Source organism: Protopterus annectens, chromosome 13.part0, assembly GCF_019279795.1.
Source record: "Protopterus annectens isolate FY-2018-M chromosome 13.part0, PAN1.0, whole genome shotgun sequence".
Lineage (NCBI taxonomy): Eukaryota > Metazoa > Chordata > Ceratodontiformes > Protopteridae > Protopterus > Protopterus annectens.
In genome coordinates, this window is record NC_056747.1 from 1194370094 (window position 1) to 1194393414 (window position 23321).

Below are 23321 nucleotides of genomic sequence, written 5' to 3' on the forward strand. Positions count from 1 at the left end.
GCCAGCTCCTGAAATTACGAAAATTTTGCAACCAAAGTCTTCTTGAAAGCTAAGTACCCCGTTGGGGAAACTTTTCTTGCCTCAGACTGATGTCAGACAAAGTTAATAATTGTATTTCATGTGGGAAGCAAATACTGCATAAGGATTTTCATTCCCTCTGTATTCCTTGTTTAGGCCCAGACCGCGATGTCTCGGTCTGTCGTTTTTGTGCTACATTCAACAAACGCAGCATTAAGCATCGAGCGGAGTTCGCCCAGCATTATTTTGGCAAAATATTTAACTATATTATGTTGTCTGATAGTTTTCCATGACTGACAGTGAAGGTGAGGATGACGCTATTTCCTCTTCATCCCTCAAAAAATGACCCCCAGATTTGGAGAACTCTTAGAAATGAGACAGGAATGGTGATGACCCAGTGTACTCTCTGCAGGGAGCATTATAGCAGGCCTTTTGGTTTACCCAGCAGTCATCTTTAGTGTTTCCCATACTGGTACTGGTGTTAATGGTCATCACCAGTGCACTTTGGGAAGACTGAGATGCACCAGTCTCAAGGAAGCTAGAATGGATTTTCCTGCCTACTAAGCACTGGAGTTGCTGGTTGGAGACTTCAAGCATGATTCCATCATTGCAGTAGAAGCCTTTAGAAGGACTGCAACCCCCCCCCCCCCCCCGAGCCCACAGCTTTATCTGCCTAATTAGAAGTCTAGGGTTATGGACTGTTTTGAGAAGTGTTTGTGCTCTGTCGACTTAGTTTGAGGGCCATAATCTGTGTCTCTTTCATTATAGAATTCTAATGAGACCTCATCAGTAAAATGAACATAAGACTGGACTAGCTGCCAGACAGATCTTTGAAGTAGGAGGTGCAGTCTCACTTGGCAGCTATGTCAACCATTTCAAACCTCACCAAGAGACTTGTCTGCAACTGTGCTGAAAAATTGGCCTGAAATGTAATGTGTGGTAGTGCCATATGGTGGCATACCTGGCTCGGCTCGCAAGACTTCATAAGTGGCATTTACATTCACCTTTTGTGGACCCCACTGTTTCAGGCAGTGATATTAAAACTCTCATACAGGGCACTGACAAATAAGGCAATACTCTCACAGCTATTGTTCTGTGCATCTTTTCCCAGATGCAGGGAGTCCCTGCCAGTTACAGTTTCAGTATGGTCAGTAGCAGCAATCTAGCAATGTGGGAGAAAAACAGGACTGTAAGATAATGCTGTCCACAGTGAAGGCCATATTTCACCTTTCAGGTGTCCAGCAGCAAAATCCTGAGTCCTTGCCTGACTATCCTGCTCTGGAAGTTGGCAGGGTCATGTGAGAAAAGACAGTAATATCCAGAGGGGTGTACTATTCCCTTCCACATCCCCAGTCATTACTCTAGTCATGCATATACCTCTTCATCAGAAAGTTGCAGCAGGGAAAGCGATACTAAATCAGATAGCAGAAAGAGCCACCCAGGAAGTTATGTCAGACTAGAAAGGATGAAGGCATAACTCCAGGCTCTTTTTAGGTCCACTTTAGACTTAAATAGCCTAAACATTCACAAAGAAATCCTTTGGATGAACAAGGTGCAGTCTGTCCTTGCTTGCTTAGTCCCACTCCAGTAGTGGCAGTCAGTGTGAGTGCCTCTCTTTGGAGGAGACATTTCCAAGGGCAGAAAATCCAAAGTGCCTGGTCACATGTAGGGGTTAATCTGCACATTTGTATTCTAGAGTTGATAACTGTCCTTACCGTCCAAGCCTTTCGGGACTTTTTGTGCCTGGGTGTGTTGGCCATCCATTTCAGCAATTTTGATATATTGATATCAAAGGAATGCCCTTTTCTGCCGTTTGTGTTATGAAACATCTTCTGGGAATAGATTGCATTGTCTGTCTACTTACTGGTTGCAAACCATGTTTCTGGAGACGTCAGCTCATCTCTGGAAAGGCTCGGGCTCCAGTATCGCCTGCTGATGCTGCATGATTTGTCCCTTACCCCCTCAAAAATAGCACACAAACTGTCCTGTTTTTGGAGGAAAACTTTTTGCCTCATTGACCAATGCCAAGAGTAGCAGCAGCTTTTATTTCCCCACCCCTGCAATTGGGGGAGAACTCTTTAAGATGCTTTTATCCAAAAGTGGTATCACTGGAATTCTGCAGGCTTTTCCCTTATTTCCTGTGATGATACCATTCATCCAGAAAACCAAATGACACAAGCCCCTAGTCATTCTGATGCACTTATAAAGGCCAACTTGGAGGTAAGTCTCCTTGCTAATACTTCTAACTTTTAGAAAAGTTACTTGAAGTTCATCCCTTCAGGGTCCTACTGTACCATACGTCTGCTAAGCCTCCTCCATGTCTCCACTTCCTAAATCTGACCAAATGGCTTTTTGATGGCCACTAATCTTGCCTTTTTGTCCAAGATAGTGTAGAATATTACATTTTTTCCAGAAAACTAATACCATTTGCTTAGTATAAAATTGAGGGTAGCTTCTATGAGGAGTGGAGAAGCTACTGGGGCTAGACTGTGCACCAATATTGATAGGATTCCAGTAGCATTCCAATATTAACATGGGTCCTTGATTTGGAAATGTAGAAATGCCCTGAGGTCTGTTCTACACTCTGCCCATAAAAATAATACTAAATTGGAGTAAAATTGGGTCCGTACATAGACTTGATATGCTTAAAATCATATAAAAATAAACACGTTAAATAAAATGTACAGGAATCTATCTTTCAATAAATGTTTTGCTTTATTCCACTGGGGAAACGTAGGCAGATGAGTGTTCGTGTATATTACAATGTGAAACAATTTGTTTTATTTATAAAGGTACATGCGGAAACCTAGAACAGAAAAAAACATTGCAAACATTCAATTGATATCGTCCTTTTGGGCTTCTGCGAATTCCCATTGGGTCAGAAAACTAATACCAGAAGTAATTACAAAAATAGACTAACTTTTATATGAGCTTCTTAATCTTTTTCCCAGCTTCTGTACTTTCTGTTTTGAATACTTTTCATATGTTAATGAGTGTATTCAGATACTCATTAAAGTTCATATGGTAGCTGTCTCCACCTTCCATCATTGTTTGTAAATTTATCACCAAGAAAACATTCGCCTGAAACGCGAATGAGATGTAAAAGAACTTGAGCAAGAGGGAGTGTATAAATATTTGGGAATTGATGAAGGATCAACAATAAGACATGAACAAATGCAAATAAACCTTGGCAAGGAATATTTTGGAAGACTGAAATTAATACTGGAAACAGCGAGAACATCTAGGGACTAAAACCAGTTTGTTCTTCCTGTCCTAACTTATAGTTTTGGAGTGACTAACTGGCCCCACAAGGTGTTGAATCGGATGGACAGGAAAACAAGGATGCTGCATACACATAAAGTGATTTATAAAAATCAATGTATATCAAGACTATATATTGTCCGTTCTGAAGGAAGTATGAACCTCCTCGAAATTGATTACATATGTAGATCTGCAACTGTAGAACTGCATACTTATCTGCTAACCTCCCAAGACCAAAGTGTCGTGAACATTTTAAAACGTGGAGAATAAGTCTAAGATGACTGCCCTGCTTAGTTTAGCAGAAGCATATTGGTGTCAAGCAGGGATAGAAAATCCAAACCCGGAGTAGATGAAAGTTAGGCAGCAACTGAATGTGCCAGAAAACGAAAGAGTACAAGGTAAAAGATCAGAAGAGAAGGCAAGAAATGTAGAAAAATGCATAAGTATAGTTGCAAGTATTGGAAACTCTTAGAACGACTTTGTTGATTTGGATCAAATGTAGGAATGGTTAAGGAAAGGTGAATTTAAACCAAAAGACAAAAGGTTAATATTGGCAGCCTAATATAATGGACTATGTACACATTAGTTTGCAAAGTCCATTGAACATGTGGGAGAAACAGACAAATGTAGGTTTTGTAAAATAAATTGGCAACAGTTGCACAACTTGCTGATTGTGATATACTAATGGCAAAAGGACTGTGTGCTGAGAGGTGTAATGATGTGGCAAGATTGTTGCATGGGGATTGTGCAAACATTTATTATAATGAAGTAGCTCGGAAGCATTGGAAACACGAGCCCCAAAGCATTGTCATAGAAAATGGTGAAATTTATATCACATGGGATCACCCATTACCAACAGTTCAAAAAAAAAGATGTGATAAAACCAGATATAAGTAGTCCAGGGATTCTCACATGGGCTAGGCTTAAAGTGGTCCACAAGGACAGTTAACCTAGTGCTAATCTATGAATCTGTGAAAAAAAGACAAAAGTAGCATTGATCATTAAAATTGCTATACCCAGTGACTACAGTGTCTTGTGTACAGAGAGACAAAGTCATAAAACACCAGGATTCGCAGGCAGAAACGAGGGCAGTGTAGAAGGATAGCCAGGCAGTTTCGATATTAGTAGGAGCAATAGGTCTTATAAAAAATAGAATTTACAGTTATGCTTAAATATGTTACCGATTATGTGCAACTCCATATGAATTGTAGGAGTCAGTACTGGGCACATTGCAGGTGCTGCGAAGAGCACTTCTGGCTAACATCAAAGAATGAAGCAATACTAATTTCAAGAACTTGAATCATACTTTGACTTAGGAATAGGGCTCATTCCCGTCATGGTATTAGAAACCCAAAAGACTTGGAGAAATTAAAAAGAGGGAAATACCTTGACAATATACTGTAAGCTGGATGTTTTATTCAGATAAGGTTTTTCTTTGGGTCAGAGTAAACAGAGGTATCTTCTTATGAGGGAGACCATACAAATACATTAGCTTGGGATTTTCTCTTGTGCTTAATGAATATGGGCCTCCTCATGCCAGATACAAAAGTTTTGTATACTCACCATAACGGGAGATTGGAGTGAGCAGGTCTCTTCTCCCCTCTTCTCTTTGCTGATTTACTTTGAGTCTTATACCTAACTAATTATCTTTACATGCCACATAAGTCAACTGGCGATGTATTGTGGATAAAGGACAGACTTAATAGCTGAAGTGCTTCAGGTGCCAAGCTGTTCTAACACTTGTCTGCTTCAGTCGTGCTATTTATGACGTGGGACCTGGTCATCATGGTCTGTCATTATGGTAAGTATGTAGCTTTTGTTTACCTGCTTATGATGATAAATGTAGAAATCAGTTTAGGTGAATAGTTAATATGCAAACTTTTACTCTTTCTGTGGCTTTTGTAGCGTGTCCACTTTCCTAAAAGAAGAAAGTAAGGTGCATGATGTGCAGTTTTATTGCTGTGTTGCCGTGTAATGGCAATCACTTGAGATTGCACCCACATTCCCATGGTGGGATGTGTTTGCTGAACATATCTGTCTGATCTTCGCTGTTTGCTTCTGCCAGTATTCTAAGTCATATGGACAATTCCTATAGTACATCTGCTGTTACATTCACTTAGCCACGTCTGTCATTTCTTTGGACATTTCAGCCAGAACAGATGCACGTTTGTCACTGAATTCATCCCGTGTGTACTTTGTTAATGACGCTGCTCACAAGTTGCTAAAGTTAAGTTCCCATGAAGAATGTATTGCTGTTATGGAGAATTAGCCGAGTCCAGTTACGTAATTTTAATTGCATGTTTTGGATTAGTGTTTAACCTTACATATCCCTTCCCAAGCAGAATGGTGTCCCTCATTTTGTGGTCTGAATTATTTTAACTTGTACTTGAACTTAATGTGCCTTTATAAATGGGTAATATAACAGTGGTTTGAGATAATGACACATGGGATTTGTGAACGTGTTTCACTTCAAAAAAAAAAAAAAAAAAAAAATTAACTACATTCTAGTAGTTATAGTTTGAAGTAGCCTGGCATGAGACTGTAATAGCTGATGATCTTCATGTTTCACTGTTGCAGTCATCACACTTGGGTTAATCTGCCTGCAGGTGGCCCTCAGTCGGCCCGAATACCAGAGACAGTATTTCTGCGTTGGTTGCTGTCGCTGCAGGGCTGACATCAGGTCGTCAGGGGTATAAAAACAGGCAGTCAATGCCATTACATCAGTCTTTTTCTCCAAATGTCAGGAGCCCCCCAAAATAGGGAGCTAAGTTATGGTGGGGAAAACACCACCAGTAAAAAGTAAATACCAATACCCCTGAAAGGGGTGAGTAAGAGAGGAGAGAGAGAGAGACAATGGGTCTGGAGGAAGGGAAACCAGGACTGCAACAGTGAATACACTCTAGCATCTACATTTATGGTAGGTGTACACAACTGTACTATGTTCTTCGTGTTTCACTGTTGCAGTCATCACACTTGGGTAGATTTCCCAAAGCTGAAGAAGGGTGGAGGCAGTCAAGCAGAGTTGCGGCTGGCTAGTATGCCTTGCAGGACTCCTGTTGCAAAACCCGCCCTGGATTTGGAAAACATAGGCAGGTGGTAATGCTTGGTGAAGGTGTGTACAAATCTCCAGGTAGTAGCTTCCAGGATGTCCCTGGTAGGAACTCCCCTGGGAAATGCTGTAGAGGTAGAAATTGCCCTACGTAGTGGAATGTGTTCTGACCCCCTGAGTGGTTGGAACTTTCTTAAGTATTTTAAATTCTCTAGCCCCACTGCGAAAAGTTTGATTAAAGGCAAACATTTCACCCTGGCTAACTAAAACCACTGTACCCTTATGAAATCCAGAGATAGGGTGTGGAAAACATGAGTACAAACCAGACTTCCAGTTGACCTCCTAAAGTATAATGAACTTGGAAATTGGACAAAAAAACTTCTCAACAAAGACAAAAAAAAAGACTTTTATTATAATTCCCCAGAAACATTAAAATCTGATCCAAAAAAATTCTGGAATGCTATAAACCAAGTACTACATCCAGGTAACCCAACTTCACCAAACCCATGTCTTGATAAGTCACCTGAAGAAACTGCCAATACTTTCATCACCTACTTTATCGAATCCATTTCCAAACTATTTAACCCCAACCTCTCGAACAGCAGCACGTCAAACCTCCCTATACACCCCTCAACCACTATCTCAGTAAATTCCTCTCTCAAACATGTCTCCAGTGACTATATCAGAACTCTACTCTCAAAGCTCAAACCATGCTCTGTATCAGCAGACAATATTCCTTCCTACTTTCTCCAGATTGCTGCACACTCCCTTGCTATACCTGTATCTATACTAATCCAAAACCTTGGTAATTGTATACACAAACAAGTTATGCATTATCTCTTACAGGAAAAACTTCTCACTCCAACACAGCATGGCTTCCATCCCAAGCATAGTACAACCACAGCTCTATTATCATTTCTCAACACCTTAGCCCTGGCTAAAGATGATCACAAACTCGTATCCTGTCTATTCCTTGACTTTTCTAAGGCTTTTGACACTGTATCATACACTCTGCTACTTAATAAACTTGTAGACCTAAACTTCCCCACTGATACAGTTGCATGGTTCTATCTATGCTATCTTTCTGATAGGTTGCAGTCAGTACAGTGGGACTCAGCACTATCTTCCCCTCTCACAGTAAGATCTGGTGTTCCCCAAGGTTCCATTCTTGGACCTCTACTCTTTAATATCGTCACCTACTCACTACACTCCTCTTGTTCTCCATCTAACGTTGTCCAGTCCACAGATGACTCTACAGTCATAACTATTGCTAATTCCCCCTTGGAACTCCTAACAAATACCCAGACCTCTTTCAACTCAGTAGAGACATGGCTCACTATTAATCAGATCATCTTCAACCCCAGGAAGACTAAATTACTACTCTTTCTACCTAAATCTGCAGACCACGTTAAACTTTCCTTCTCCATAAGGTCCCTAAACAATACTCCTATAGAAGTCGAAACTGGTACAAAACTCCTTGGCATTACCATTGACGACCAACTAAAATTCGATCTTCACATTAACAATTGTATAAAAAAAAACCCCACCAAAAGCTAGGACTACCGTACAAGAACAACAAATTCCTGACTATCGAAGCTAGGATTTCTCTTACCCATGCCTGCCTTCTACCATGCTTAACCTGTCGTTCCCAAATACTCACAAATCTGAACTCCTCCCTACTTACCAAGTTAGAATAAACCTACCACAAAACAGCTAGATTTGCAGCTCAACAAGCATATAAATCTCACCACACTTTTCCCTACAATACCTGAACTGGCCTGAACTACCTCACCTGTTCCTACAATCTGAACTCCAAATCTTACACTCCTTCCTAGATCACCCTGATTTCTTCCCAAGTCTATCTTCCCTCATCTCTCACTACTCCCCTACCAGACTTCTACGAAGCTCAACCCAAGACCTACTAAAAATCCATAAACCCAAATCCAACGCAGGGTGCAACTTGTGTAGCTACCATCCCTCTGTTGCATGGAGCAAACTCCCACTAGAAGTAAGGCCCCTGACTCACCCCAAACAATTTAAGCTAGCAGCCAAAGATCACTTTAAAAAAACACTGGTCCTGCCATTGTACTCAACCTCCCTGATTATTACCTACCTTTTATAGTACAGTCTAACTTACTAAAACTTACCATTAACTACTTCATCCTATGGTTCCTATGCAACATCCAAAGCTTCTTCTATGTTCTGCTCCCCGAAATTGTAATGTAACCTTTTAAGTTTCTGCTACTCTGCATACAAAACCTTATATTTACTCAACTCTTTCTTTTTAAACCAAAACGTACAACTTATTCTACTTTAGCATTATCTTTTTTGTTTATAGTACTGTTTTATCTGTCAACAATATACATGTATGTAGCTTACGTATTTCAGCTACCAAAATTCTGTATTGCTGTTTTTATTGAAATGTGTTTCTGTTGCTATTTTTATTGCATTGTATATTTTTGGAGCTTTTCTTCCTGGGCCTCCACTGAAAAAGGGCAATAGCTCAGCTGGACACTCCTGGTCAACAAATGTAAAATTATTTATTTATTTATTTTATTTATTTAACATTTGTTGACGGGGAAAGTCTGGTTAGGTTCCACAGATCCTGTTTTTAGCAGAGGCCTGGGGAGAAATGCTCCAGAAGCATGTCTTTAGAATGTGGGAGGAAACCGGAGTACCCGGAGGAAACCCACACGAACACAGGGAGAACATGTAAATTCCACACAGAAGGCACCTCAGCCGAGAATCGAACCGGAGAACCTCTTGCTGTGAGGCGACAGCATTAACCGCTGTACCACTGCGCCGCCCAATAAATAATTGAATAATGGCTATATGTTTTTAAGCTCTAGCCTATAAAATTTTATAAGCTTTGTCTGCTGGGGCATTGATATGACCTGGTATGTGCACATTTTTCTGCTTGATGTATAGATGGTTGCATTTGTGCATGATCCAGAACAGCTAACGACAGTGAGTTTATCTTTAAATTAAGCTTATTGTTTTTTTTTTTGTGTTGTGTACACTTTTTTGCAAACGTTTTTAAAAGTATGAGAAAGATGAATTGCTATAGTAAGGCTAAACTTAAGTTTGTGTTGAAGATGCACCGTGGTGTTACTATCTGCATTATAACAGAATTTTTGTTTTACTTTAGACTGATGTTAGAATAAAGTTTGAACACAATGGAGAAAGAAGGTAAGTCTCCTAGCATGTTAGTTTTAAAATTGATTTGTTTCTAAAAAGTGTTTGTGTTGTAGTTAGTGTTTGCCATTCTTGATTAATTCTTAAAATTCTGACCTTCAGCGTCCTCTCACTTAAGTTTTTTGCTTTGTAAATTGGTTCCTTCAGGATGGAATATTATACACACTTCTGGATTTCATTATGAATTTTTAAAGCTGTTCTGATATCTAAAGGTAGTGATCTTGCATTATTGATTATTCAGTCTGTGTATTTTCTTTACTTGTATTGTTTTACTCATTTAATTACATGACATCTGTTAAGGAGTTACTTCATAAATTTTGAGTGTACCATTTAAAGTTATTCAGTCCTCATCCATGTTCCTTTTTTGACCTTTGTTTAATTAGCTAAATACTACATTTTCTTACACTATAGCCATTTCATTTTTAATCATTTTATATAGATTATTAAACTCGGCTCCATAAAAAAAAAAAATTCTACTGCCAATCATTAGCGGACCGGAGTTCCGCTGTGGCAACCCCTACTTATTTATTAAAATTATTTAAATTCTTATCTATTTACTACCCCCCCCCTCCAAAAAAAATATGATCAAGGCAGTTTATCACAAAACTACAAGAAAAAAAGTGAAATGTATTACAGGAACGCCCTCCCACAGAGGAGTTAAAAAAAATTGTGCTAAAAAGATAGAATTTCAGGGACTTCTTAAAGGAGGTCTTAATGCTGTATGTGCAGATTAGGAAGGCTAACTGTTTCCGAAGGACTGGAGCAGTGTTTAAAAAAGGATTCCTTACCAGATGTTTCCAAATAGGCCTTGGGAGCAGCCAGCAGTCCCTCATCTGATGACCTGAGGGATGTAGGAGGAGTGTAAAGAATTAGCAAGACCCTTGGTTGTGCAGAGCCTGATAGTTAAAGTTGAGTATACCAACCTGATAGTGATCAGCAGACCGTGCATGTCCCACAGCAGAGAAGTAGTGTGACAAGAATATGAAACATTCTTCATCTGGATCATACTGTAGTAGTACCAGCTATTGGGCCTTCTGACTGTAGAAGGCCTAATGTCCTGCCAGACTTGAGTTTAGCATGTTTTCCCTTCTGGCCAGATGGATGCCTGTCTCTGAGATGTCAGCATGTCATCAATATAAAGTGGCCGTCTGCCCAGACAGTCCTTCATTCTTTCATGTCAGTGTGAGATTCATGGTTAATTTACATGTTCAGTGTCAGTAGTTCAGTGTTTTTTGGCATGTTCTAGAGTTAGTACAGATATGTACCCCATTGGGGAAATGTTTCCATTCTTTTTTGATTGTAGTGGTTTGCATTGTGTTATAGGAGGCCTAGTGACAGTTATGTTTTTGGGATAATGTCCACCTTGGGGGGGGAACGTTATAAATGTACATGCATTAGACAAATATTTTATAAAAATGTATTTATTTGACATTTGTTAACCGGGTTAGTCCGTTTGGGTATGTAAACTTTTTCAGTGTAGGCCCGAGGGGAAAAGCCCCCAAATTAACATTGTACGGAATTGTACACAATTTTACAAGGAATACAAACAGTACCATATACAGTATGTATTTTGCTTGGATCACGATCTGTATCCTCAATTCTGACATCCACCAGTGGTTTAATTGCTAGATTCTTAATATTAAGGGAATGCTTTTTTTTTTTTTCTAACTAAAAAGCAGTAGTTTGAGGTTTTAGCCCATGCCGTCATGTCATCAAATAGTTGCATGGGCCTTCTTTTGGAAAAGAAAGGCATGGCATTTTTAAAAATAAGCAAGAAAAGGATATGGAGAAGTTCTTGATCCCTAGTGTCTGTTTAGTTTGAATGTGGGTATAGTGTGGAGCGTTCACATTGCCTATCCTATGTACTGATTTTACCCATTGCCTTTGTCATTGCCATTGTTGAGAACCCCATGTTTTTGGACTAAGGTTTGGCCTCCTGAACTGAAGGCCTTTACAAGAAGACAGTTCTTCAAGTGCAACTGTATCCAAAGCTCATTTCTCTGTGTCTAAAGGAGAGAATGGTGTTTGTTGTACAGCCCTTACCAAACTCACACCAATCCCCTGAGCAGCCCAATTAACTGTCCTTTCCATTCAATCACTACCCCTCACCTCTTTGCATTCTACTCCACCTCTATTAATCCTCCTATCCCAATTATCAACCCTCTTGTTTCCCAGTTTTCCTGTTCAACAGGCAAAACACCTTCACTGCTACTTGTCACCTAACACTTCAGTCAGTATGACCCCTGACTATCTTACTATATCCCCCTTCTCTTCCTCCTAGCTCAGTCTGTTACCACACATCACTTCAGTACCCCACTCCTGCACCTACTCTCTCTTGCTATCACTAATCACAAAATAACCCTCACACGCTACAAATTTCTCCTCATTTATTTCCTATACTTCCTTGCAACCTCTTTGCCATCCATCATGGCTCAACCTAAACATTCCCTATTCTTTAAAGCCTTCCCTATTCTTTAAAACTTTCTATCATGGCTCAACCTAAACATTCCCTCCAAAACCATTGTAATTGGTGACGTTAATATTGATTGAACTTCACTCTCCGCCTCTTCCTCTATCCATGCTATCGATCTGTATGGCTTCCAACAACTCATATCTTCCACCACCAGAACTAACAAAAACTCCACCTCTGGTTCCATCTTAGACTGGATCCTTATTTCTAATCCTTGTGTCTATCAACTCTGGCATACTTCCCAATTCACTGAGCGACCATTTCCCTATCTATATCCTTGGATACCCCCAACAGACACCGAAGCATCACCTCTACAGAGAACACCGTAACCTGACTCGGTTTGACCCAGACAAATTTAACTCCACACAGGCCAAAATAAACTGGACCTTCCTGTACAACTTCCCCCTAAATGATGCTGTTACTGCATTCATCAAGATATTCTTAAATGTACTAAACAACATGGCCCCATCCAGAAAAATCAGGGTGAAATCTGTGCTCCCTGGCTCACTAAGCAAACGCACTCTATTATGTGGCAGAAGGATGTTGCTTGGAAAACCTGGGTAAAAAATAAAACTCCCAACACTACTCCAGTCTTACAAAGAACTCAGAAACGTGTAAAAAACTTATCAAATATAAAAAAAATCATTCTTTATTTCTAAACACTCCAACCCAGATACTAACCCCAAGAAATTTTGGTCCACTTTTAATAAGATTCTCCACCCAAGTTACCCCTCCTACCCCCAACCCCTTCCCTCTCGATGCCACCACAGAAACTGCTACCCTATTAAACAAATTTATAGACACAATTCAAAGACTAACTCAGTCCAGTCCCACTCCTCCTTCTCTACCCCACCTCACAGTCCATATTCCTCTAATACTTTCTCCTTGCCACCTGTTCCCATTTCCGTTGTTAAATCCCAGTTGAAGAAACGCTTACACTCTGTTGACAACCTACCTCCCCATTTCTTAAAATTGCAGCCACCTCTATTGCCTACCCTGTTTTTATCCTTATTAATCGCTCTATCACTGAGGCTGTCATCCCCAAGATATTGAAATCCTTTTCCACAATCCCACTCCACAAGGGAGGTAACTCCACTGACCCATCAAACTATCATCCCATAGCTATACTAGCCCCACGTTCCAAAATACTTGAAAAATGCATTCACTCCCAGCTACTCAAACACTTGCTTGAAAATAATCTCCTAAACTCTCACCCAGCACGGCTTTAGACTACATCACAGCACATTTACTGCACTTCTCTCATTCGCCCAAACAGTGGCAGAAGCACGTGATAACAACCTACTCCTCTCCTGTCTATTCCTTCTCTCCAAAGCCTTCAATACACTCTCCCACTCCAAACTGTTAACTAAACTTTCAGACCTTCATCTCTCTCCTGTCTCTCTATATCCTGATTTTCTAGTTATCTGTCTGACAGACTTCAGTCTATATGCTGGCAAACAGTCATCTCTCCTTTTCTGCCCATCAACACCGGAGCTCCCCAAGGCTCCATCCTGGGTCCTCTCCTGTTCAGTATCTTTACTAACAACTTGCACTCTGCTACTAAACTCTCAACCCTCGTAAAATATGCTGATGACTCCACCTTCATAACCACAGCCAATACCATCCCTGAACTGGGATCTCATACCCAAGACACCTTCACTTCTATTGAGTCCTATCTCACTGACAGTTAATTGATATTAAACTCCCAAAAAACTGAACTTTTGCTATTCCTTCCTAAAAATCTTACACAACATAAATCCTCCTCCTTCATTACCTCCCTCAACAACACTATCATCAGACCTGAACCACACACCAAATTACTGGGTGTGACCATCGATGGTGAACTAAAATTCGACATACAAATCAATCTATGCATAAAAAAAACCACCAAAAACTTGGCCTGCTGTACTGAAATCATACATTTATTTCTAACTCCACTAAACCCACCCTAGCCTTATCTCTCCTCTTTCCCAGTCTTCTGTATGCAGCCTCAGTCTTCACCAACCCTTCAGTCTTCTCTTCTCAGCAAACTAGAACAAACCTACAATAAAATAGCTAAATTTGTTGCTAACCTCTCCTATAAATCCCATCACTGCCTTGCCCTTAAATCCTTGCAATGGCCCGAATTCCCAAAACAACTTCTCCTTCCACAACTGACTATAATACACTCAATTCTTTATAACCCCCACATCCTGCTCCTCTATCTCTAATATATAACAATACAAACCCCAACGTCAACTTCGCTTATCAGACATACATCTGCTGGACATATACAAACCATCTAAAACATTGACAAGTCATTATATATATACTCAGCTGCTCACTCCCGGAACTCCCTTCCTTACAATATAAGAAGCATCTCCCATGTCCCAGTTCAAACTAGCACTCAAGTACTACCTTCAGAACACCTGTTCCCTGTCTTTGTTGAGCTCCTACCTCATTTCATATACCTCTTCCTTATACCCACTACCTTTTCTCTGTCTTCTCCTCTTACTTGGAAAACGTTTTCCAACTCCCTCTATTGTGTAAATTATTCCTTTTTTTCTCCTAGCTTCCACACCATTATATAAATACTGTACATAACTTCATTTATACGAAAAACCTGTACAAAACTATGTAATTGTGTTAACATCTTGTGTTGTATAATTTTTTTTTTTACCTCTAACTTCTTTTTGGAATGACTTTAATTGTAAATGAATCTTTTATCGTTGTGTCTCCACTGAAAATGGGCCATTGGCTCAGTTGGACCAACCTGGTTAACAGATGACAATAAATAAATAAATAAAATTGTTACAGAGGCTAACCATAGTAGGAAGGTGAACTGTGGACTCCAGGCCACTCAGGTGGCAGCCCCAACAACGAGGGCCCATAAGTTCAAATGTAGGACTTCTGTCCAGCTGAGCTTCCTTCACCTGCCTGCGCCTCAAGTAGTACACAAACCCTTGCAATCCCTCTTCCCCTCAACTCTAGCCCAGAAAACATTTTCCCTAGCTCAGGGATTGGATCAGCCATCAGTGTTTGAGTTCCTGCCATCAGCAGAATGAGAGAACCCTCCTCAGAGAGATTCAGACTTCTCATATAGTGAGAAAGAAGACCTGGCTTATGCTTTCCCAGAAGTCTTCTTGATTAGGGTATGCCTCCCACAAAGAAAATTCTGTGCAAAAAATTAGAGAATTTCAAATGAGATGCCAGAGAGATGTCTGATGCCCAGAAGTATAGCCTTAACCTCCTGGGCTTCGATGTCACAAAGCCTGTGGCAGTACCTCCAGTCCATGGCACTTTAGAGGATGCCTTCCTGGCTGTATAAAAGGAACCAGACTGCAAGCCCCTTGCCCTGAATAAGCCTGGTAATCTGTATAAGATCCATGAGTCCACCAAAGTTTTGCCTAAGAATCCTATAGCAGATTCAGCAATGATGACTGTGGATCTAGAAAAGTTCTCCATTTTGGTTCCAGCTGCAAGTAATTTTCCCCAATGCTCAGGAGAGTAGAGTCCTTGGCTGTTTTGGAAAGAGGGTATAAATGGCTACCGCACTGGTCTTTGAAGTACTCTGTCACTCATCCATGACCAAGTACCAGGCTGAACTCTCTCGTTTGCTGACAGAAAAAATAGGGTACGAGTCTGATGGAGATTTCAGAGCAGAACTTCTCAAATTTACCCTGACTGTTGGTTGGATACATAAATATTCCATTAAATTTTGATATGATGCTGTAGATGCCTTATCCAGGACAGAAGCCATGGGGTTTGTTATCAGAAAATGCCAAACTGAGGTTTTATCCTCCGGTAGAGGATATTAAGTCACAGCTCATAGAAGTACCACTGGACAAGAAACTGCTGTTTGGGGTCCATACAGTAGAAGTGTTCAGGTGACTGGAGGTGAGTGGGGAGACTATGTAGTTTGTTAAACAGAACTTTAACCCCCCCCCCCCCCCCATTCCAAGTTATAGCAGGAATTGCCTAGCAGGATCTGGCACTGCTGTTGCAGAAAGGGATAGTATAAATAGTGTAAAACATAGTAGCTGGGTGAGCAGAAAATAAATTCTTCTCGGTTCAGAGGGCCATACTGCACAAAAGAGCAGATATGACATACACTAGTATGAGCCCCCCTTTAGAGCAGCCAAAATCCCCAGCCTTAACTCTTCCTACCCCATCTCCATTAGAATGGGTGGGAAGTTGGCACAATTCTTGGGGAACAGGGAAAATGTTGTGAAGGAGAAGGGGTGTCCTACAGGTGGTATTCCAGGGTGTAGATTTGTTCCAAGCAAAGCCAAAGCCATCTGGTGCAAACATTCAAAAATAATGTGTACTTTTTCTACTAAGAAAACCTTTTTAAAGCAAAGTAGTATGATATAGCCAGTGCCAAAAGGGGAACAAAGGAAATTATTCTATTCCAGGTTATTCTTAGAATCCGAGAAGGAGAGTCACCGGAGACCCATTTTCTACCTCTTCAGGTAAAAAAAAAAACTTGTAAAATACACAACACCTAACACTGAAGGACTGTCTAGCCACTTATATTTCCTGAAGTTGTGATGGATACTGTAGACCTCAAAGATGCCTGCCTTACAAGGTTCATCTCATGGGGTTCACAGACCTTTCTCAGATGCAAGGTAGGTGGTTATCATTAATATTCTGCCTGCTTCTCCTTTGAGTGGCAAAAAGTCATTCCTTATTACTGTTGCAATATTCTTAAATCTCGGGCTATGCTACTGAGAATATCTGAATGTCTGGCCAGCATACCAAAGTCTTTATACATTTTGGGTGCCTTACGTAAGACCTACATGCAAGACACAAGGTACATATGTGATGTATGAAAGCCTAATCTTTAGTATTACTTTGCTGCCAATCCAAAAGATACATTTGAATTTGATCTGCAAACCATTCACAGAGTTGGTTCCACTAGTTCATAGGTTCATAGATTAGTACTAGGCTAACTGCCCTTGTGAGCCATTTTAAGCCTAGCCAGTTATCCCTTGTGTGACTCAAACCCTGCACCTTGTATTTGTAAGGCAAACACCTTAACCATTAGGCCACCCTCCCAACCCCAGAAGAAGGGAAGCACAGGCTCTGATGAGATTTGAACTCATGACCCATGGTTTACTAGACCAGTGTTCTAACCCCTGAGCTATAGTGAACTTTGTAAAGATAAGTGCCCTGTTGGGGTATCTTCCTTCCTTTCTTTTTTCCTTTTCCCTTAGTTTAGTTGTCATCCAGGAATAGATAAATATGAGTGTGGGAGGCAGATTTCCCATAAAGATGGACGCAAACAGTGCCTTTTTTGTTGGGTGCTAACTATGACTATACGCAATGTGAGATTTGTCAGGTGTTTGTCCGTAAGACACTTAGTAGTCGTTTGTCTTCTCTTTGCATTTATTTGTAGAACCAGTGGTTGAAATTTTTGGCTCAGGGTACCATGGCCAAAAACGCCTGCCCTGACATTGACACCACTTAAAAGAAAGTCGAAAGGCACATACTGATTCTGCTGCTATCCAGCCTTGACTGGACTTCTTCAGGTTGGATGAATAACCAGAGGACCATCTGGCACCACGGTCAGTTCCCTTTGCTGTCTGCCAGTTATAGGCAGACATGGAGCTATCTACCAGTGTGTCCACCGAGACTGTGCCCATTTCAGGTGCAGCTGTGCAGGGGGTCCATGGATGATTTATTTTTGGAAGGGCCTAGGGGGATTCCTCAAGTACTTGTTAGGGAAGAAGTGCCTGGTACCCTCATTGAATCTAGGCAGGGGTGTGAATCTCCTAGATTTGTTTAAGCTGATGTTCCTTTGAAAAAAGCAGGAGACCAAGCATATGGTCCCTGTGGCTATGGGTCCCCAAAAAGAATGGCAGGATTTTACTTGGAGGAGGGAGGTTCAATCTGTTATGGTTCTTAAGACTCCTTAAGGATCCTCTGTTTCTTCTTTAGTTCCCTGGTCTTCCACTCCTTCCAAACGTCATAGGGACTCTGATTCTGCTGATAAGTTCGACTCTGGCAAAGAGCCATTGGTTTACTCCTCTCATATCTCCTCCCCACTTGTCCTGGGGTCTGAGGAAGATTTACTGTCTCCTGATTCTTCTATGGAAGAATTATGCTTTGGGGGATACAGTGGTTCATATGATGGAACACTTTAAGTGGGACTATTCCCAGGTTTCTGATGATCAAAAAATGTACTATGAACTCCTGCATATGCATTCTCCTTGACCTTCTGCAGTCCCTGTAGTGCTGGTTGCTGTTTTGGGTACTTCCATTGCAGCTTTTTGGGCTCCTGATTTTTAGCCTCCTGCCCCTAAGAAGCCAGGCAGGTTCTATAAAATTGTTGAAGCACAAAAGTTTTTAAATAAAAAGCCCTTCTGATCTGCTGTTATTTCTGTAGCCACTGTTAAACTGGCCAGGTTGCTATCCTCTTCTAAGCTTTTAGCAGTGACTCAGTAGCTCAGTTTGTTAAATGCACTGTATAAAGTACATTGGATAATGCAGTGGTGCAGCAGTTAAAGTTGTTGCCTCACAGCAAGAGGTTCTCCAGTTCATTTCTCAGCTGGGGTGCCTTCTGTGTGGAGTCTGCATGTCCTCCCAGCATTCATGTGGGTTTCCTCTGGTTTCTCCAGTTTCCTCCCACGTTACAAAGATGTGTCTGGAGTGTTTCTCCCTGGACCTCTGCTGAAAATTGCTTTGTTCCAAGTCAGACTTTCTTGGTAAACAAATGTTAAATAAATACATTTTACCTTCTGATAAGGAGATCAATACCATGGTCACGTAAGGTAAATAAGTGTATACCTCTGTTATGTTTACTTTCAGGGCTGTTAATTACTAGACCTTTATTACTAGGTATATCATGTCCCTTCTCTCCAAACTTATAGGCATTCTGGCTTGTATGCCTAATTCCCTTTTATTCATGGAGAGCTAAGCAGGCTTGTAGAGGCAAGTGGGCTTCTGGGAGAGTTTTTTTTCTAGACAAGATCTTACAGGATTCTAAGGGTCAAAAGCCTTTTTTTTCTGACAAATCTGCTTCAGTTTGACAGTCGGTCACTCCTATCCACATGGCCGGATTCCTGTGTCCCTCAGGTTGACTTTTTTGTTTGACAACAGGTAACCATGGACACTTGGATACTTTCCATTATCCAGAATGGACCTTATGGTCTGATAGTCCCTTCCTCCATTCTCTGGCCTTTCTCTGTCTCTCTTGTCAGCTCCCTCATTTTCTTCATGATCTAGTAGTACAGGAAACCATCCAACCTGTCTCTCTGTCTCAGCAGGCAACAGTTTTTTATTCCAGGATGTTTCTGGTTCCCAGGAAGGAGGGGGTCATAGAGGCCCATTGTAGACCTATCCCTTCTTAACATCTTTCTCAAGTTTCCCTCTTTCTGGATGTTGCCTCTTCAGACACTTTCCCCTACATTGTTTCCTCAAGTTTTTCTGCTATCCCTGTATTTGAAGTACTCAACTCCACATTCCTGTTCACCCTCTGTTCAGGATGTTTTTACGTTTCTCTGTTTCTTCCTCTTCCTAATGGTTCTGTGCTTTGCCCCCTTTAACATCTTTATTGAATTATCACCCGAGACAGTCAAATGTACATTTTATATAAAAGAAAATAAACCATATTAATACAGTTTAGTTGCAAGCATTGTACATCCCATGTTTTTTGTATAACTATCATCAATGCAACATTACATAAATTGCTCAATTCCTACCTTTCTGTAAGTCTTACGCATCTGAAAAAGTATTCTGCATGTATTCCCACAATTTCCACTTTTCTGTGTAATTTGCTCGTATGCTTTTATGAAGATGTCACAATAGTTCTTTTATTGCTGCTATAATATTCAATGCTTCAAATACAGTTGGTTTAGAAATGTCTCCATTTTTTTAGTAATTGCTTTTTTTTGGCAGCCACCAGAGTTAAACTTAGCAAGGCCTTACTATGGGTTGATTCATGAATGCCTACATTAAAGGAGAACCAGACCCACAGACTCAAAAAAATGTTTATTTCATCATGGTTTGGTGTTTCTACATTTTAACACCACTTTGGGACTATTTACAGGTTTTTAAATATTTTTATATGTAATTTCTGAGTCTGACCACATGGGGTCTGGCATCTTGAAGTACTTCTGATTGTTGCTGTGCCTGTAGGTATCCCACAAAGCAGTGCTTGTCTGTAAAAAAAAAAAAAAATTACATCACACAGGCCTTTTTCTTCCTAAAGCTCCTGTTACTGCATTGATTTTACAGGCATGCACTTCAGTTTTAAGTCACATTTCATGCCATTCAATAACTACTTAAAACGCACAGTGCAAATGCCACAGAACAGACTTTTCAAAGTGCTTTTTATTGCTGCTTCTTTTTAGAATGGCTAAGTTGCAGATTTTTGTGAAACCTGAATTGTACTAGTTTGACTCCTCTCCCATCCCCCTTCACACCTAACTTCCCTAGCTGTGCAGATTTTTGTGAAACCTGAATTGTACTAGTTTGACTCATCTCCCATCCCCCTTCACACCTAACTTCCCTAGCTGTCAAAGTGTTATGGGTAATTTTAACTGTTACCTGCTGTGACTGACAGCTCACAGCAGGAGACTTGACTCGGGTACTGTTTCCTTGTTCTAACCTTTACTTTCTGTATGGGAAGAGGAAGAACCAGGGAGCTGTGACATCACAGCATGGGTGAGTTTTTAGGACGGTTGTAGTGATGTCAGTCTGGGGAGGGAATTGGCCAGAAAACTACCTGTATTCATCAGCCTTGATGACATTAATGAATTGGAGACTGCAGCAAGCTTTTGCAGGGTGAGATAAACGTTTTTTGAATGTGAAACTACCACAGTACAGTAAGGTACTATTCTAGTGGAGAGAAAACGTTTATTTAAAATATTTTAAATGCTGTATTGTTTGTTCATAGCAGGGAGAGTAAATAGGAAGAAAAAGGACAAAGAAGTTGAGCTTTTAATAATAGAATCCCATTGTTGTCCTTTACGTGTGTACCATCCTGAATGAATAGACAACACACACAACTCCCTCCTTCTTCCTAATTTTAGTTTTTCAACCTTAAATATTGAGGGGGGATTCATAAAGGTTATCACAACATGTAAGCTATATCTACACTTAGGTAATCTTTCTGAGTGAATAGACTGTTCAAAATATGGTAGGGATGTTCTTGAATACAGATCCTATACACCTGTAGGCATTCATGAATCCAGCTGTGTGTCTAGGCAATTCAAATCTTGTATTCCAGCTCAAAAAACATAATTGCCTTAGTTACACCAATTTGCTCACTGAGTATTTGACAGTGTGCTCTTTATGGAATTTTTGAAGTCTGCCAACTCATTACTGCCCCAAAACATATGTTTCCAGTAACTCTTCCATCATACCTCCGACCTTTGGCATTACATGAGGAAACATTCTATAGTCTGTCTGAGGTATAAAATACCTATGCAAATGCTTTCAAGCAAAAATCTAAAATAATCTAAACTTTGTTGCATATTTGCGAGCCATACATGTGTCATCCCATTGTTTCCTTCCTCCCAATCTTTTCTAACCTCCTGTAATTCCTGTAGTTATTGTGCAATATTTTACATGCCCTACTATTTCACTCTTTATAACAGCTTCTGTTCTAGATTCAACTAAAAACTCTTAAAAAAAAAAAAAAAAAAAAAAAAAAAAAAAAGTCTTTCAATTGGATTCCCCATCCCTTCTTTTTGTCTATACTCCAGTATCAATCCCTGACAGAAAAGGCAGTCTGTAGCCTGCAATCCAAATGTTTTATTGGCCTCTTCCCATTCTTTTACCTTTCCCTCATTATTTACTCCCAATATCTTTGTTTCTTTGCCAATTTCTTCCAGTAAGTTCCAGCCCCCCTCTTGCATATTCTCTTTACCCCTAATTGCAGTTATCCTCATCAGCAGAATTATTCTCCATTCTTCTGTTGGCTTCATTCTTAGAGTACTTTCTGCTACTTTGAGTAAAATATTATGAATGGCTGTTATTCTCCCCAAGGATCTGCATCCAGAGTCTCACTGTTTCCTTATTTCTTTTCTCCCCTGCTTCATCATCTCTTTCCACTTCTGTGCTTGTGTTGTGTTTGAGCCTTAACTGTGTAGCTTTGAAATATTTCTTCAAATCAGGTAATCCTAAACCACCGTGTTTTATTGGAAGGATCAGCTTATCCATCTTGAGCCTTGTCTTCTTTGTCTCCCAGATAAATTCCTCCAACTGTTTATTATTGTCCACAACTTCTCCTCTGGTTGATAAATAATGTGCCTGACTTGTATATAAAACTAAATGGACTAAAAACATTTTCACTGCTTGTCTCTTGCTGTCCGTAAACAGTAACTTGCACTTTCTCATTCTTGTATTATCTTTTCTTTAGACTCTTTCCACATATATTCTTAGTTGTCTTAACAGAATCCTTTTTTTTAATGCAGAAATTTCTGTCTTGTCTAACTCTTGAATAATTTCTACTATTCATTCCTTAAATTCCTCCCTTTAGCGTGCTGGTAGGGAAGCACCAATGTCTAATTTTTACTGCACGACTCTACATTTTTATCTTAGTTGTTGGCACACGAACTGAAATAGATATTAGATGTGTGTTGAAGCTTGCAGTTAAATGCACATGTTTGTGTGAAATATAATTGTCTAGTCTAGCAGAGATTTTACCTTAAGCAGTAATATGTAAAGATTCTCATTGTTCCTACTACTGAATTCACATCTTCCATGCCAAATATTTTCTTAGATTTCTTCAGAAATATATCCTCTTTTGTTAAATATTTCTCTTCTAGGTCCCCCAAATACATCCTCACTTTTGCAAACCAAGTACCAGTCCCCATCTGTAAGTATTATTCCCTTCTGAAAGATGATTATTTCTCCCAAAATGATCTTAAGATCCATAATAGCATTTTTAGGTGGAATATAAATTCATGCTAGCATAATCGTCCTCTCTTGCCAGTAGCCTCTTACTGCCATAAATCTATCATTATCATCTTGTTTCCCTCTTCTGCCACTATTGGAGCTCCCCTAGCAAGTAGCATAAGTAACCTTTTCTTCTTTTCCCCTGATATTTTGATAAATATCCACTCTGAAGTCCTTTCTTTGTCAAATTCACATGCTTTCCAAATTTGTCTCATGTAGCATTGCTATCTGCATTTCTTCATATAATTCATACACCAGTGAGACCATTCATATTCCAAAATATTGGTAGCCATTATGATAAGTTATTCTCCCCATATTATGTATGACAAGTTTTTTATATGTCTATTTCTAGCTTTTGTGTTACATGCATACACTAATGTTTGGCAGGTTGATGATCTGTACAGTTATATCTTGCCAAAGACATGTCTGGATCATTTCTCCCTG

The 23321-nt window shown here is 40.1% G+C and overlaps 1 protein-coding gene across 1 annotated transcript in view; it reads left to right on the forward strand.

Moving 5' to 3' along the window:
* The window catches only part of MAP3K3 (mitogen-activated protein kinase kinase kinase 3), a 1217405-nt gene that overhangs the window by 164791 nt on the left and 1029293 nt on the right, over positions 1-23321 (forward strand). Inside the window, exon 4 of the mRNA XM_044055195.1 lies at positions 9477-9517. Within this exon, the coding sequence (XP_043911130.1) occupies positions 9477-9517 (41 nt within the window). The remainder of the gene's footprint in view (positions 1-9476; positions 9518-23321) is intronic.